The sequence below is a fragment of the Erinaceus europaeus genome, chromosome 1, assembly GCF_950295315.1.
Source record: "Erinaceus europaeus chromosome 1, mEriEur2.1, whole genome shotgun sequence".
Taxonomy (NCBI): Eukaryota; Metazoa; Chordata; class Mammalia; order Eulipotyphla; family Erinaceidae; genus Erinaceus; species Erinaceus europaeus.
Genome location: NC_080162.1, coordinates 97047485 through 97060437, shown reverse-complemented (window position 1 = coordinate 97060437; position 12953 = coordinate 97047485). Strand labels below are relative to the sequence as shown.

The 12953-nt window shown below is 44.5% G+C and overlaps 1 protein-coding gene across 1 annotated transcript in view; it reads left to right on the top strand.

The window, feature by feature from the left end:
• Positions 1-785: 785 nt before the first annotated feature.
• DRGX (dorsal root ganglia homeobox) overlaps positions 786-12953 on the top strand; it is a 40482-nt gene continuing 28314 nt past the window's right edge. The window contains exons 1-5 of the mRNA XM_007526481.3: positions 786-1218; positions 5320-5417; positions 6413-6514; positions 10410-10588; positions 10674-10786. Coding sequence (XP_007526543.1) covers positions 1185-1218; positions 5320-5417; positions 6413-6514; positions 10410-10588; positions 10674-10786 — 526 coding nt within the window. The 5' untranslated portion in view covers positions 786-1184. The remainder of the gene's footprint in view (positions 1219-5319; positions 5418-6412; positions 6515-10409; positions 10589-10673; positions 10787-12953) is intronic.

Genomic DNA, 12953 nt, shown 5'->3' with positions numbered 1-12953 from the left:
TTGCGAAGGGTCCCATCGCATATCATTTGCACGGAGAAGCGAGCATAAATTCAGGGACCCCTTGCTGAGAACAAAATCAAACTTTCCTTCTGTACGGTCGCTTGGAAAGGGAAGCTGTGTGCAAAGAGTCCCCCCAAAACCCATCCAGGGGCGACAATTAGCAGCGCTTTGTCAATTCGCAGCCCGGGAGTTGCCTCGCCAGGCCTGTGACAAGGGGCGAGTCCAAATACTAGCGATCCCGGAGAAAGGTTTGAGTCTGTGGGTACTGGGACGGGGTGGATGGGATGAAGTATTCAGATAATAATGTCTTTGGGGGGGGGAGTGTTGGTAGTGAGGGCCCTTTCTATCGTTTTTTTTTAAAAAAGAGGCAAAAACATTCCTGATGTTTACTGAGAACTGACGGATTTTTTTTTTTAACACCACGTGGGCCATTTGTAAAGCCCAATAGACCTATCCATGTTAGTCGCTGCAGACAGCGCTGGAAATAATCAGATTAAGTCCAATTATGCGTGAGATTATAAAGGCGAGTGCTGAGCGGCGGCGCGCGCTGTAGATAGACAGCAAGACATCTGGCCACTTCCCGAGTCACTTTCTGAGTCCTGCGGGCGCCAGCCGCGCCGAGCCCCGCCCGCCTGCAGCCGAGCCCGGCGTGCGGACCCGCCTCGGTCACGCTCCGGCCTTCCCCGCCCGCTGCTGTCCGCCGAGGTACGCGCGGCCGCCGACCCGCTCCCCCGGCCCCGCGCCCGGCCTTGGAGGGCTCCGCTGCTTTTCCGGCCAGTGGCCGATCCGCAGAGGGCCTGGCGCGCTCGCCCGGTCCCAGCTTGGGTGACCTGGGCTCAGGGCCGCGACCCTAACACGCAACCGCTTGGGGTTTGGTGTTGGGGCTGGAGTCCGGGTGCGGCTGCCCGGGAGGTGAACCTGCCCCAAAGAGCTGACCCTCTGGGGGGCTTGGTTGGAGGGGACGCCGCCACCCTCCCCTATGGTCCCCGCAGTGAGTTGGGGGGTCTTGGGAAGGGGGTTTTAAGGTGGAGAGCTTCTGCTCTCCGGGCAGGGCTGGGGCTCAGGCAGAGGGGGGCTTAGGCTCTATTGCTGTTTGTTTTGCAGCCAGGCCGGAGCGACGAGCGCCTGTCCGGCCGTGGTCACCTTCCCCAGTCCCTGCCGTCCAGCTGCCCAGGCCGTCGGCGATGTTTTACTTCCACTGTCCGCCGCAGCTGGAGGGTGAGTACGCTGCGTCCGGAGCTCCCCCCACAAGACGGCGCGGGCCAGAGGGAGCCCGAGCGGCAGCGTGGCCAGTGGGTCCTGGGTTTCCATCCCGAGAGGGGTTCAGCCGCCCGGTGGCGATTCGGAGAGACCCTACCCAGCCCTTCCCCACTTGCGGTTCCAGCCTCCCGCTCAGCCGCCACCTGCCGCCCACCTCCTTCTCTGCCTGGGCCCCAAGGCTATGCCTTCCAGAGGGACCAAACGGGTACTCCCAGCACAGATGCTGGTGTCACGCCTGTAATCGCCCCCCCCACTCCCAACCCCCGCCCAGGGGGACCACATCAATCTTTCACGGCCTTTTGCAAACATCCTCCAAAGTCAAGTTGGTTAGGGAAATGGGTCTGTGCCGGTCCTGGGCCCCATCAGAAATGAGAAATGGGCTGCTGGGACACTACTCCTCCAGGAAACGCAAGCCTATTCCTGGTGCCCCTCCAGAGCCAAGCGACCCTGCCCTTCACAGCCTGGCCTGGCTCCTCCTCTGTGACTCACTGAATTTCTGACCCAAAGTGCCAACCATACCCAAGGACCAGCATAGGGGTCTTTGAGGGTCTCCAGACTTCAGACAACATTTCCACTCTGGATCCTTACTGTAGTCATCACATGGATTGCTGGGCACAGGCTTGTTCATGAGAGTGGGGCAACTTGGATGTCTGGTGTCCCTCAGGGCCCGAGGAATCCAGGGTCCTCCAAAGGGCTGGGGTTTATGATGCAACCTGCCAAAACAAAGTCATACTTTTGTCTTTTAGTTGTACCTTTCCCAAAGAAGTAGTCTCAGAAACAGGAGATTGCAACTTATAGAACTGTGGGTTCAATATTAGCACTTAGTTTATTTGTGAAGAATTCTTGAGGCCAAGAAATCCAGGGAAGCATTGGAGAAGTGGCATGAGACACAGAGTGGGTCTGGGTTTGTTACCTGCTGCAGCTGCTCCACCTGAACTGTCTGGTGCCCACTGGGGATTCAAAAGTTGGTTTTTGCCTTCCTCATGGAAGCTTTTAAGAGTTCACAGACTTTTCCAAAAGGACTGATGAGGATTAGTGTTTAAGCTCAGCTGATGTAGCCAGCATTCCTAAGAAGGGAAGGATAGCTAATTGCTTGCATCTCACCTGTTTTATTATTATTTTTAAAACCTCTGTGTCTGTCTAATGGGCTTTGCAAAATCACCTGAAAGGTCTGTCCTCTGGCACTGTACCCTGAAACTGGAGGAGATTCTCCTGCATGCATGACAGAGACAATTCTGTACTTCTATTTGGAGTGAGTGACTGACCCTCTTCCTTTAGAAGAGTCATGGTCCTGTCTGCCATAGCCCCAGGGTGCTGAGTTTCTTGCTATTCTTTACTCACTTCAGTTCACTGGCCTTTCTTTCCCACAAGCAAAGATATTCCACCCCAAATACTGCTTCTGATCACCATGACCAGAAACAGAGTAGAAGGGTCTTAAGAATCTTTTCTCCCTTTGTGCATGTATTTATCTCCAAGCAAGATTTGCAGACAGGGATGTTTTGTTTTAGTCTGGTGTTGCTGGGCAGGCAGTGATCTGCTGAACATGGAAAGGCAGAGAACAGATCTTTGGACTATGATATCTCATATTCTTATCAGACTTTTAATTTTCATTTAATCTAGAGAGACACAAAGAAGAAAGCAAAAAAAAAGTGGCTTCAAACCTCACTTCTTAGATATATTTTTACTGATTAAATTAAAAAGTGCAATATATATATCTGCTTAGGAGATTCCCGTAGAACAGAGAGACCTAAAAGAAAAGTGAAAACCCTATGTATTCACCTAGAATCCTCTATATTCACAGAAAAAGGTGTAATCTTCTATATTCATATCTTTCAAAAGGTGTCCACTATTGTTAGTTTATGATTTCTTCAAGAAAAAAAACTTTCACCCTTGCATATGTCTTTTCCCCTATACATGCTATGCTTTAATTGCACTGAACTCATAAACTGACACATCATTCAAAATTTTACTTGTTTCTCCTTAACATCACAATGTAAATTTTGGGGATTTACCTGTGTTTACAGGTCTGTGGAATCCCTCTAAATAGCTGTGTACTATTCCACTATATTCTGGGTAGAAAATGTCGACTGTTGAGCACTTTGCTAGTTTGAATCCCCCACCTTTTTTTTCTTATTACCATGTTTCCAGTTACATTGTTCTCTTCCTATTTTGGCATATCTTATAAATATATTCATGGCAAACACTAGAAGAAGAATATATTCATAAATACCTGGGTGTACACTTTCCATTTTTGATAGATAGGGCCACATTACTGATCTAACTACACTACACCAGTAGATGCTCCTACAAATAATGAATGAGTGAGTATGCATCTTTTATTTTGCCCTTACTCTACTGAGCATCATTATGCACCTTATTATTATTATTATTATTTTTAACTTTTCCTCATTTGGTCTGTTTTGTTTAATTATTGGCAAGCCTCAACATATTCTAACATTACCAGTCATTTTACTAATTTTAAGTGCAATGTCTCATCTCCTGATTTTTCCTTTCCATTGTTTTTATTTATTTGGTGAACCAGCAGGCTTTTTAAGAGTGCCACCAGAGACACACTGTTTAAAGATGTTGCAAAACAATTTGGGAAAAAACAGGTGTCAGAAGACTGATGCTGATTGAGATCAGAGAGCCTCAGAGATTTTTCAGTTTTTACGAGCTTTGTTTCAAAAGGAGACAACTTGGTCTTTCATAAAATAATGGAAATAGAATTGCTTTGAGGGACCAAGGATACAGCTCTGTGACAGAGTATATACTTCATATATAGGAGGCCCTGGGCTTGATGCATGGCAACAACAACAACTGTTTTGAGGCAGTTTATCTTAAGTATCCAGTTAACTGGAGAGGAGTATTTGTGATTGGTGTTCTCAGGAAAAATGCAGTTTGGACAAGAAATTTTGAAAAAGAAGGATACGATTTTAGCAGAGACTGGTGATATTGTGGTGGTGGACATGGCATTGGGGAGCAGTACAATATGTAGGAGGGACTTCCTTTAGTAGGTAAATTTTTTAAAAGCCCAAAGATCCTTGTTTTTTTGGAACTGAGGTCTTTCTGGAGGACAAAGTTTGGGTTGTGTGACTTGCCAGCATCTACCGCCAATTAGGTAGTGAATCTGAGGCTAGAGCCTATGGTAGGTAAGGAATTCACTGACTGATGGGAACTTGGTCATTTGTTTTTTTTAAGAAGACATTGTGGACTGTCAAGTAAATGATACACATTTGGAAAATGATCTGAAAGCTCATTTGGGGACAAACTCTTATTCTAGTTTGTATGAGCTTTGGAAGCTGCTGGGGGAGGACAGTGGGAAGGATGCCATTTTTTCAGGGGGAGTGGGAGCAGTGATTCTTTTGTGAGCCTTTGTGAGGGTGAGGTGCCCTTTGAGAGCAAGCCAGGGTAAGTCTGCTTGGAATTCAGGGCAGCCACTATTGGTGCAGATCTCTTGTTAATTGACATCTATATAACAGATCCACTATGGTGCTGATGAGCTGTGACCAGTGGTAATTAATATTCATTTATAAACTTCTTACCTCCTTGTGTCCTGAAATTCCAGGGGGAAAGTGCTGTGGAAAGCACTCACTGGTTTCTTTCTTCCCGTCTGTACCCTTTAACCATAGTTGCTTATAAAAATAATAAATAAATAAATTAAATTAAAAAGTAAACTAACAGATCAAAGGGAGACAGACTTCTAGTAAAGGAATAGAAGTATGAGATAAAGATTCACTGGGATCTAGAGGGAAGATTATCTGTTCAAACCACTGATATTTCATGATTCAGAGTTCTGAATTTTATAAAACGTGAACTTTCTTTTCTTGGGGTATAAAGTTGCCATTTGCCCTATGAAGTAGGCACAGTTGGGCCTATAGTCAAAAGTTACTGGGAGAGAGAGGACATTAAAGAGTGGGAGAGAGGGTAAGATAATAGGAGCAGAAAAAAAAAAGGTTTGGGATTGGCAGGGATTCATTTAAAATGTTGGTGTCTCTGATAGTTTGGGTGGTCAGGGTTTGGGGATCCTCTGTGCAGGCTGATGGAGTTTGTTCCCTGTAGGTTCTGCACCCTTTGGCAACCACTCACCAGGAGATTTTGATGATGGGTTTCTGCGCAGAAAACAGCGCCGGAACCGGACAACATTCACTCTTCAGCAGGTAATGATGGTATCCCCAACCTTCTGAGACTCAGCTGCTTCCCATCTCTGCCCCCGTCAAAATTAGAGTTTGAACAGCTCTTCTTCGCCTTTTAAAATAAGGCCATATCAACTGAACCTTTCTGTTTTCTTGAACAGTTCATGTATCAAAAAATCAGGAGGGGGAGAAGAAGAGAGAGAGAGAGAGAGGGAGAGGGAGAGGGAGAGAGAGAGAGAGAGAGAGAGAGAGAGAGAGAGAGAGAGAGGAGATGACTTTGACCTTCTAGTAAGTGAAGAAGCAGTAATGATCATTCCCATTTGCCTTAGGCTGATGGTTTGGGGAACATTCCCACATCAGCAATATCATTTGAGCCCCAAAATAACCTTTTGAATAAGACAGGTCAGGCATTCTTATCTCCTTAAGATAAATGAAAGAAGGGGGCCTGAGAAGTTGATGACTGTAGAATGTGGTGTTGTCCATAACTGGAAAGACTACAACCAGAACCTTGACATTAAGTTTCCTGAGTCTGGACTCTTTCCCTGAGATGTATCTTATTCCTCCTGCAAACTAGAATAGTCTGGAAGGTGTCCCAAATGCTCCTAGGTTGTTTCTTTGGCACTGACACAGCAAAGGTGCCTGCTAATTGTTTCTGTCAAACTTTTCTCTGTGGAGAAAGCTGTGTATATTGCTCTGATTCACAAAGACACCCTTAGATTTTGACACCTGTGACTATGTTTAGGTGTAAATTTATGTAATATTTGTACCTCTTCTGATTTCTGCTTCTTGGGGAAGCAAGAAGGTTGTTAGTCTTAGTTCCTAAGTCATCAGTGGTTGAAATTTTAATTCTGTGGGATCTTAGCAAAATTCTCTTTTCTTTCTCATCATCCCCCCCACTTGTCACCTCGTAAGATCTGTGAAACTACTTCCTCATCATTCAGAGCAAATTTGAAATATGCATTTATTTCCTCTCACCCAGCCACAGCCTCTCACCAGTAAATATTTTTTCCTTTTACCAGCTGGAAGCTTTAGAGGCAGTTTTTGCACAAACACACTATCCCGATGTCTTCACCAGAGAAGAGCTTGCCATGAAAATAAACCTCACAGAAGCCAGAGTGCAGGTAAACCTTCTTTTAAATTATTTAACTCTCTAATATTAAAACTGGCAAACTTTTTTTTTTTTGACATCATGACTACAGAGTGCACATTTGGCCAAAGAAAGCAAATGAAGACTATCTGTCATTTTCATGATGCACTTTAATAACATCAACATAATGTGGAATATTAGATTAGGTTGATTAATCGGTCATTCATAATTAACTAGTGATAATGTTCTACACTAATTTGTCCGCGTCTCTAAGGTACTAAATTACATCAATGCACATCCATTTCCTTGCTTTGGAAAAAAAAAAAAAAAGAGCTGAGATGCTATTCTCAAAGCAGCTCCGACCGCTCTGGGGTAAGACCGGTCAATTGCAGAGAACTGCCTTTTCAGATGGGAAGCAGGGCGGGATCTGCTTTCCAGAAATTGCATCATGTCCAACTTTCCCCGGCACGCGGGCTCTTTCAGTGAAGTGGATCCAAAGAACATGTGCAATTTAAAAAAATCTTTAAGCGGCAGCAGCGAACAGGCTGCCTCAGAAATGAGCCTTGGCCTGTGGTGGCTGTCTCTAGGCAGGATTTCTTTCTTCAAGCCACAGGGTGATTATGTTTAAGTGCACAAACCCTCCCGAGCCCAGCAGATGTGCCCGAGTGCAGGAGGAACAGATTTGCAGCACTGCCTCTCTGGGCAAGCTATTCTTTGAGTGCAATTATATATTCATTTTATTTATGGGGTTTCCACCATGCTGTTTCTATTCTTTTTTTTTAATGTAGGGGCTTGGGGTTAAGACTACGCAAAGATCTAATTGTAGGAAATATAATAGTTTGCTTTTGGTTCCCCAGGGTCATGTTAGTATCTCTTAAAAACCAATGGCTGAAGAGAGATAATGGAATTCGGAGCAGTAAATTGGGGGTTGTAAACAAATTATTTCCCCTATAATCAGATTATGTGATCCTGATTATTAAATCTGAACATGAATCATTGGTCATATGCCGGCAAATTAAACTGATTATTATTTGGAAATGAAAATCTCCTTTGGCCAGGATGTTGTCTATCTTTTCTTTTTCTTTTACCTTTTTTTTTTGTTTTTTGTTTTTAATGCTAGCTTGCCAATAGCTGCCTAAAGACTGAACTGCAAATTGAGATAAATGACACAATTATTGAGCATTCAGAAGTGGAAGATCATAACTTCTCCCTGAAAGGTGCAAGGGTGAGATAGGGGTGGTGACAATTAAAGCTGAGAATTGTTGTTCAGGCTGTTGTTGGCTATTATGCAAACAATGGCTGTGAAGCATTTGTGTAGTGAGCCTCCGTGTGGGGACACAGGCTTCTGTGGCAGGAAGGGAGATGTGTTTACATTTATGCCCCTTGCTCATTCAAATATGATTAATGTTCTATAAAGCAGGGTCTTAATCGAAGCTGATGTTGTCAAACAATAACTAAATAGGGAAATAAACGACTCCATCATGCTCTTTCCTCAGAAGCAGGCAGACTGTCAGTGCAAAGTCATTAAAATATGATAATGAAAAATAGCTCAATTAAATGTTGTTATAGCTGTGACCTTCATTCAATTAAGACACAAGAAAGTGTCTGCATTTTGCTTTGCATTTAACTGCCCTAAATTTAGAATATAGATAAAATCATTATTCAGTGGTTGCTGATATGTGCAATTAAAAGGCAACTAGATTAAAATAAGGAAAGAAAAAAGAGGAAGGGAGAGAGAGAGAGAGAGAGAGAGAGAGAGAGAGAGAGAGAGAGAGAAAGCCCAGTCAAAGGAGAATGAAAATTCAGGCAAGGGGTGGGTTGGGAGAGGGTTCAGCCTCAGGACCCAGACTCACTCCTGGATCAGCGTTCTGGCAGCAGGAGAGCATGCTGTGGGGAATAGGAGGGAGGACTAGCCAAGACTTTGATTTTACTATTAAACGAAAACCAAAATAAACAAATAAAAAACCCTGGAGTTATCTTCCAATAGAGGAGGAGGAAGCAAAAGGCTTTTTTTTTTTTTTTTTTAATGGGCAAAAGAGCACCAGAATTTCATCTTGAGTTCAGACTGCTTGGCTTCTCTGAAGTTCTCTCTCTACAAATGCAGTTTTGGTTTTCAAGGCTGATAGAATTTCATACCAGCCTTACAAAGGCACTCAGTGCAGGTGAATCATAAGCCTGTTCCCAACTTGGGAAGATGGTGGAGAGAACACTAGCTAATGTTTCAAAGCTAGGTGCCATGCAGTGTTCACTGTTTTTCACACAGCCCTTTGTTAATTTTCCCCAGGATACTTGGAGTTGGCCAATGTTAGGACCCCAAACAGTCTGGATCATGATTCCTGGCCAAATCTCTGGCCTTCACATTGTAGATCTGTCAATTACCATCTGAATGGCCTTGGGGCAAGTGAATTAACCTCCCTGTGCTTATTTTTTCTCATCTGTAAAATGGTGGTAATAGGAAAACCCACCTTGTAACCATGGATTTGAGATCAGATTCCCAGTATCCAAAATTCTAAGCTTACTCCATTCAATGTTTCTAATGTGTGCACTAATGTCTGGTTTTGAATTTGTCCTTATGTCTAAGAGATAATTTTAGGGTTAAATCACTAGTAAGAGGCCAGAAACACTCACACCTTCAGTTCAAACCTGCTGGAAAAAAACAAGTGAATTATTTTTGATGAGGAAGTCTCAGGAAGGCACTTTATAAATTTATTTCACAATGGCACCCTCTTGTCCAACCTATGTAGCGAATACATTTCATGTCAAATAAATGAGCTGACACCCACTGAGAATTTCCACAAGACAACATCCTTATTGTGCACTGAAATACTCTCACTGAATCACCACACAGTAAAAAAAAAAAAAAAAACCTGCCATGTCTTCTGCTCAATTCTTCTGACCTGTCTGTGTGTCTGAAGATGTAATTCAGGGAATGCTGCCTTGGTAGACCTTTTTTTTTTTTTTTTTTTACTATTATTACTGATTTAATAATGATCAACAGGACTGTAGGATAAGAGGGGTGCAACCCCACACAATTCCCAACACCAGAGTTCCATATCCCATCCCCTCCATTAGAAGCTTTCCTGTTCTTTATCCCTCTGGGAGCATGAACCCAGGATCGTTGTAGGGTGCAGAAAGTGGAAGGTCTGGCTTCTGTAATTGTTTCTTCACTGGACATGGACATTGGCAAGTAGATCTATACTCCCAGCCTGTTTCTATCTTTCCCTAGTGGGGTAGGACTCTGGAGAGATTGGGTTCCAGAACGTATTGGTGAGGTCATCTGTCCAGTGAAGTCAGGTTGGTGGCATGGTAGCATCTGAAACTTGGTAGCTGAAAAACATTAAGATATAAAGGAGAACAGATTGTTTAATAATCAGGAATCTAAAGGTAAGACTATAGTAGATGAAATTTGTGGGTCTCCATTTTGGAAAAGGCTAGCTAATAGGTCTATTTTAGGTATATTGGCCTGAGCCCTGCAGCTAACATGCACGTGGGCTAAAGGTATTGTCTATGGAGATGGTGTCAGAGTTGGAAATAGGACTAGAAAGATGGATCAGGGAAGAGAGTAGCTCCAAAATATGGGAAAATCATTTACTGTAAAACCCATAGATTAGATCTGGGGCCCATATTCAGCACTGGAGCCTGTGTAACCTCTGCATCCCTGTAGGTCTGAGCTCGTATTCTGTATTCATTGCTAGGAACATTTTAGGCAGCACTCATTTGAGTGGCAGAATATGTTGACCCAACCTCCCTTGGGAGAGAGGGGCAGTCCTTGGTAGAACTTTTGATGAAAGGAGCTGTTCCTCCACACACCTGCTTCAAGATGAGCCCCCCAGCACTGGCAGAGGGGCCAGACTTTGCTCTTGGAGTCATGTTCCTTCTTCTCACCTGACCCCTGCCTCCATTGGTATGTGTTTCCTCTGGGGACTCAGGTTTGGTTCCAGAACCGCAGGGCAAAATGGAGAAAAACAGAAAGAGGGGCATCTGACCAGGAGCCTGGAGCCAAGGAGCCCATGGCAGAGGTGACACCACCGCCTGTGAGAAACATCAATTCTCCACCACCTGGAGACCAGGCCCGGAGCAAGAAGGATACCCTGGAAGCCCAGCAGAGGTGAGGCTGTGTGACCAACTTCTGGGCTTGGAGGGCTGGTGACCATACAGGATCAGAGACTCATGTGATTTTGTTTCTCTACCAGCCTGGGGAGAACTGTGGGTCCTACTGGTCCTTTCTTCCCCTCCTGTTTGCCTGGGACCCTCCTGAACACAGCCACATACGCCCAGGCCCTGTCACATGTTGCCTCCCTAAAAGGTGAGTTTTCGTTTCTGCTGGTTAGTGCGGTAGGGCTGGGCCTGAGCTGGTTTGATGCTTCTCCAAAGGAATGCTGGAGATCATCTGATCACCCTACTTTGTTGTTCAACCCATCCTCACACTTTGAATATGTATAGCATTTTGCTGCTGTGAATTGCATCCTGGGCCTAAGAATGTAGGTGACTAGTCTAAGTATCCCTGTGATTGTCCAAGAGGTGGTTGTACTCTGTACACAGAGTGCTACTTCTCCTTGGTAACAGTTGTAGGTGCTGGCCTGCTTGGGTGAGGCTATGAATGGTCGGTGTTTCTGCTAAGAGAATTCCCTCCTTGTGCACAATTTGCTCGCTTGCCTGCCACAGAATTTCTGATGTCAGGAGGCTCAGCTATTTGGATTTGTGCTTTTTCTGAGACTTGCTCTCTTCTTACTGGTGATGGTTGTATAAAGAATGGAAAGATCTGTCAGACTAAGAAAAGGGAACATTTGTGTGGCTATCCTTTGGGGGATTTCTGGAGGTACCCCCTTGCTTCAGTGGGCCTATTTGTGTCTCTCAACTTCTGGCTTCCAAAATGCTTCTCCCATGATGGGATTGGGAAGTTGTACTGGTCAGGAGCAGGACTGTGTTCCAGAGGAGTCTTAGGGGATAGATGTTAGTACTCCTCTGGGGGCTTCTCAGTTACAGAGGATCTGGAATGTGTGTGTGTATGTGTGTGTGTGTGTGTGTGTGTGTTTCCCCATGATACTAAATGGTTTGACAGTCTCCTCTATTCTGCATTAAAGTCTGGAGTCTCCTGCCTTGGAGGAGGTTCTCCTTCAGCGGGTGTGTGTGTGTACCCTTTGCGTGCGTGTGTGTGCACGCACACATACACAATTTACACAACAACTATGTTCTCTGCAGGATGACTGAGGGCATAGAGCCTCCCTGGGGACTCTACCAAAAGAAGAGAAGTACATCTATTTTAGATGTTCATCATAGATAGTAGCATGTCAGAGTTCAAGGATGTGAAGGAGACCAGACTTATCTGGAGAAAGGCTGGTATGTTTGGTGCCCATGGGAGAGTGCTAGAGATGAGGGGACACAGTTCTGGAACCACTTCTGAGTGGTTCAGGCTGTTGGGCTCTAATTGGTGACATGGATGGGAGAGTGACATTGCTGGGGTCTGTTGGAATGAGGTTTGTTGGGGTAGGTGACAACATGAAATTTCCAAAACCAGGCAGATGATAAGTGAAGTGAGCCTGAGTAGGCCTCGTCTTCCCTCCCTCAAGGACAAATGATCTCATGCTATTTTTTCTTTTATTTATTTATTTAGTTTCCTTTTTGTTGTCCTTGTTTTTTTAGTTGTTGTTGTAGTTATTATTGTTGTAGTTATTGATGTTGTCATTGTTAGATAGGACAGAAAGAAATGGAGAGAGGAGGGGAAGACAGAGGGGGAGAGAAACATAGACACCTGTAGACCTGCTTCACTGCCCGTGAAGCAAATCCCCTGCAGGTGGGGAGCCAGGGGCACGAACTGGGATCCTTAAGCTGGTCTTTGTGCTTTGCGCCACATGCGCTTAACCTGCTGTGCTACTGCCCAACTCCTCTCATTTTTCTTAAGACAACAATTTTCCCTCTTGATCTCTTTTTGCATTTTCCCACTTTTGAAAGGGGCATAGGAAAAAGACACACTTCTCTACTGTCAGAAACAGTTATATATATATAACTGTTTCTGACAGTAGAGAAGTGTGTCTATATATATATATATATATATATATACTTTATTTTATTAGAGACAGTAACAGCAATACACAGCTCTGGCTTAAGGTGGTGCTGGGGATTAAACTTGGGAGTTTAGAGCCTTGGGTGTGACCCTGCTTTGCATAACCATTATGCTATCTCTCCAGCTGAAATAGTTTAGTGAAGAGCTTGCTTAGGTAGCCTCAAACTCAGGCAAGGCAGAGGAGGGGCTCCTGGTGAAGATGTCTGCCCACTCAAGTGTTACCTGTTGTTCAAGCCAGTTGATTGCATTCAAGTGCCTTGCCAGAGCTAGTCTGCTTTCAGGAGAAGCTGGAACTCTGGGTTTCTATTTGAAATCACCCTTTTTTAAAAAATGCTACTTCCAAGTCTTTGTACTAAACTTGTACATTGTTGGTCAGAGCAGCTTGTGGTCTGCCATCTTGTTTGGGGGG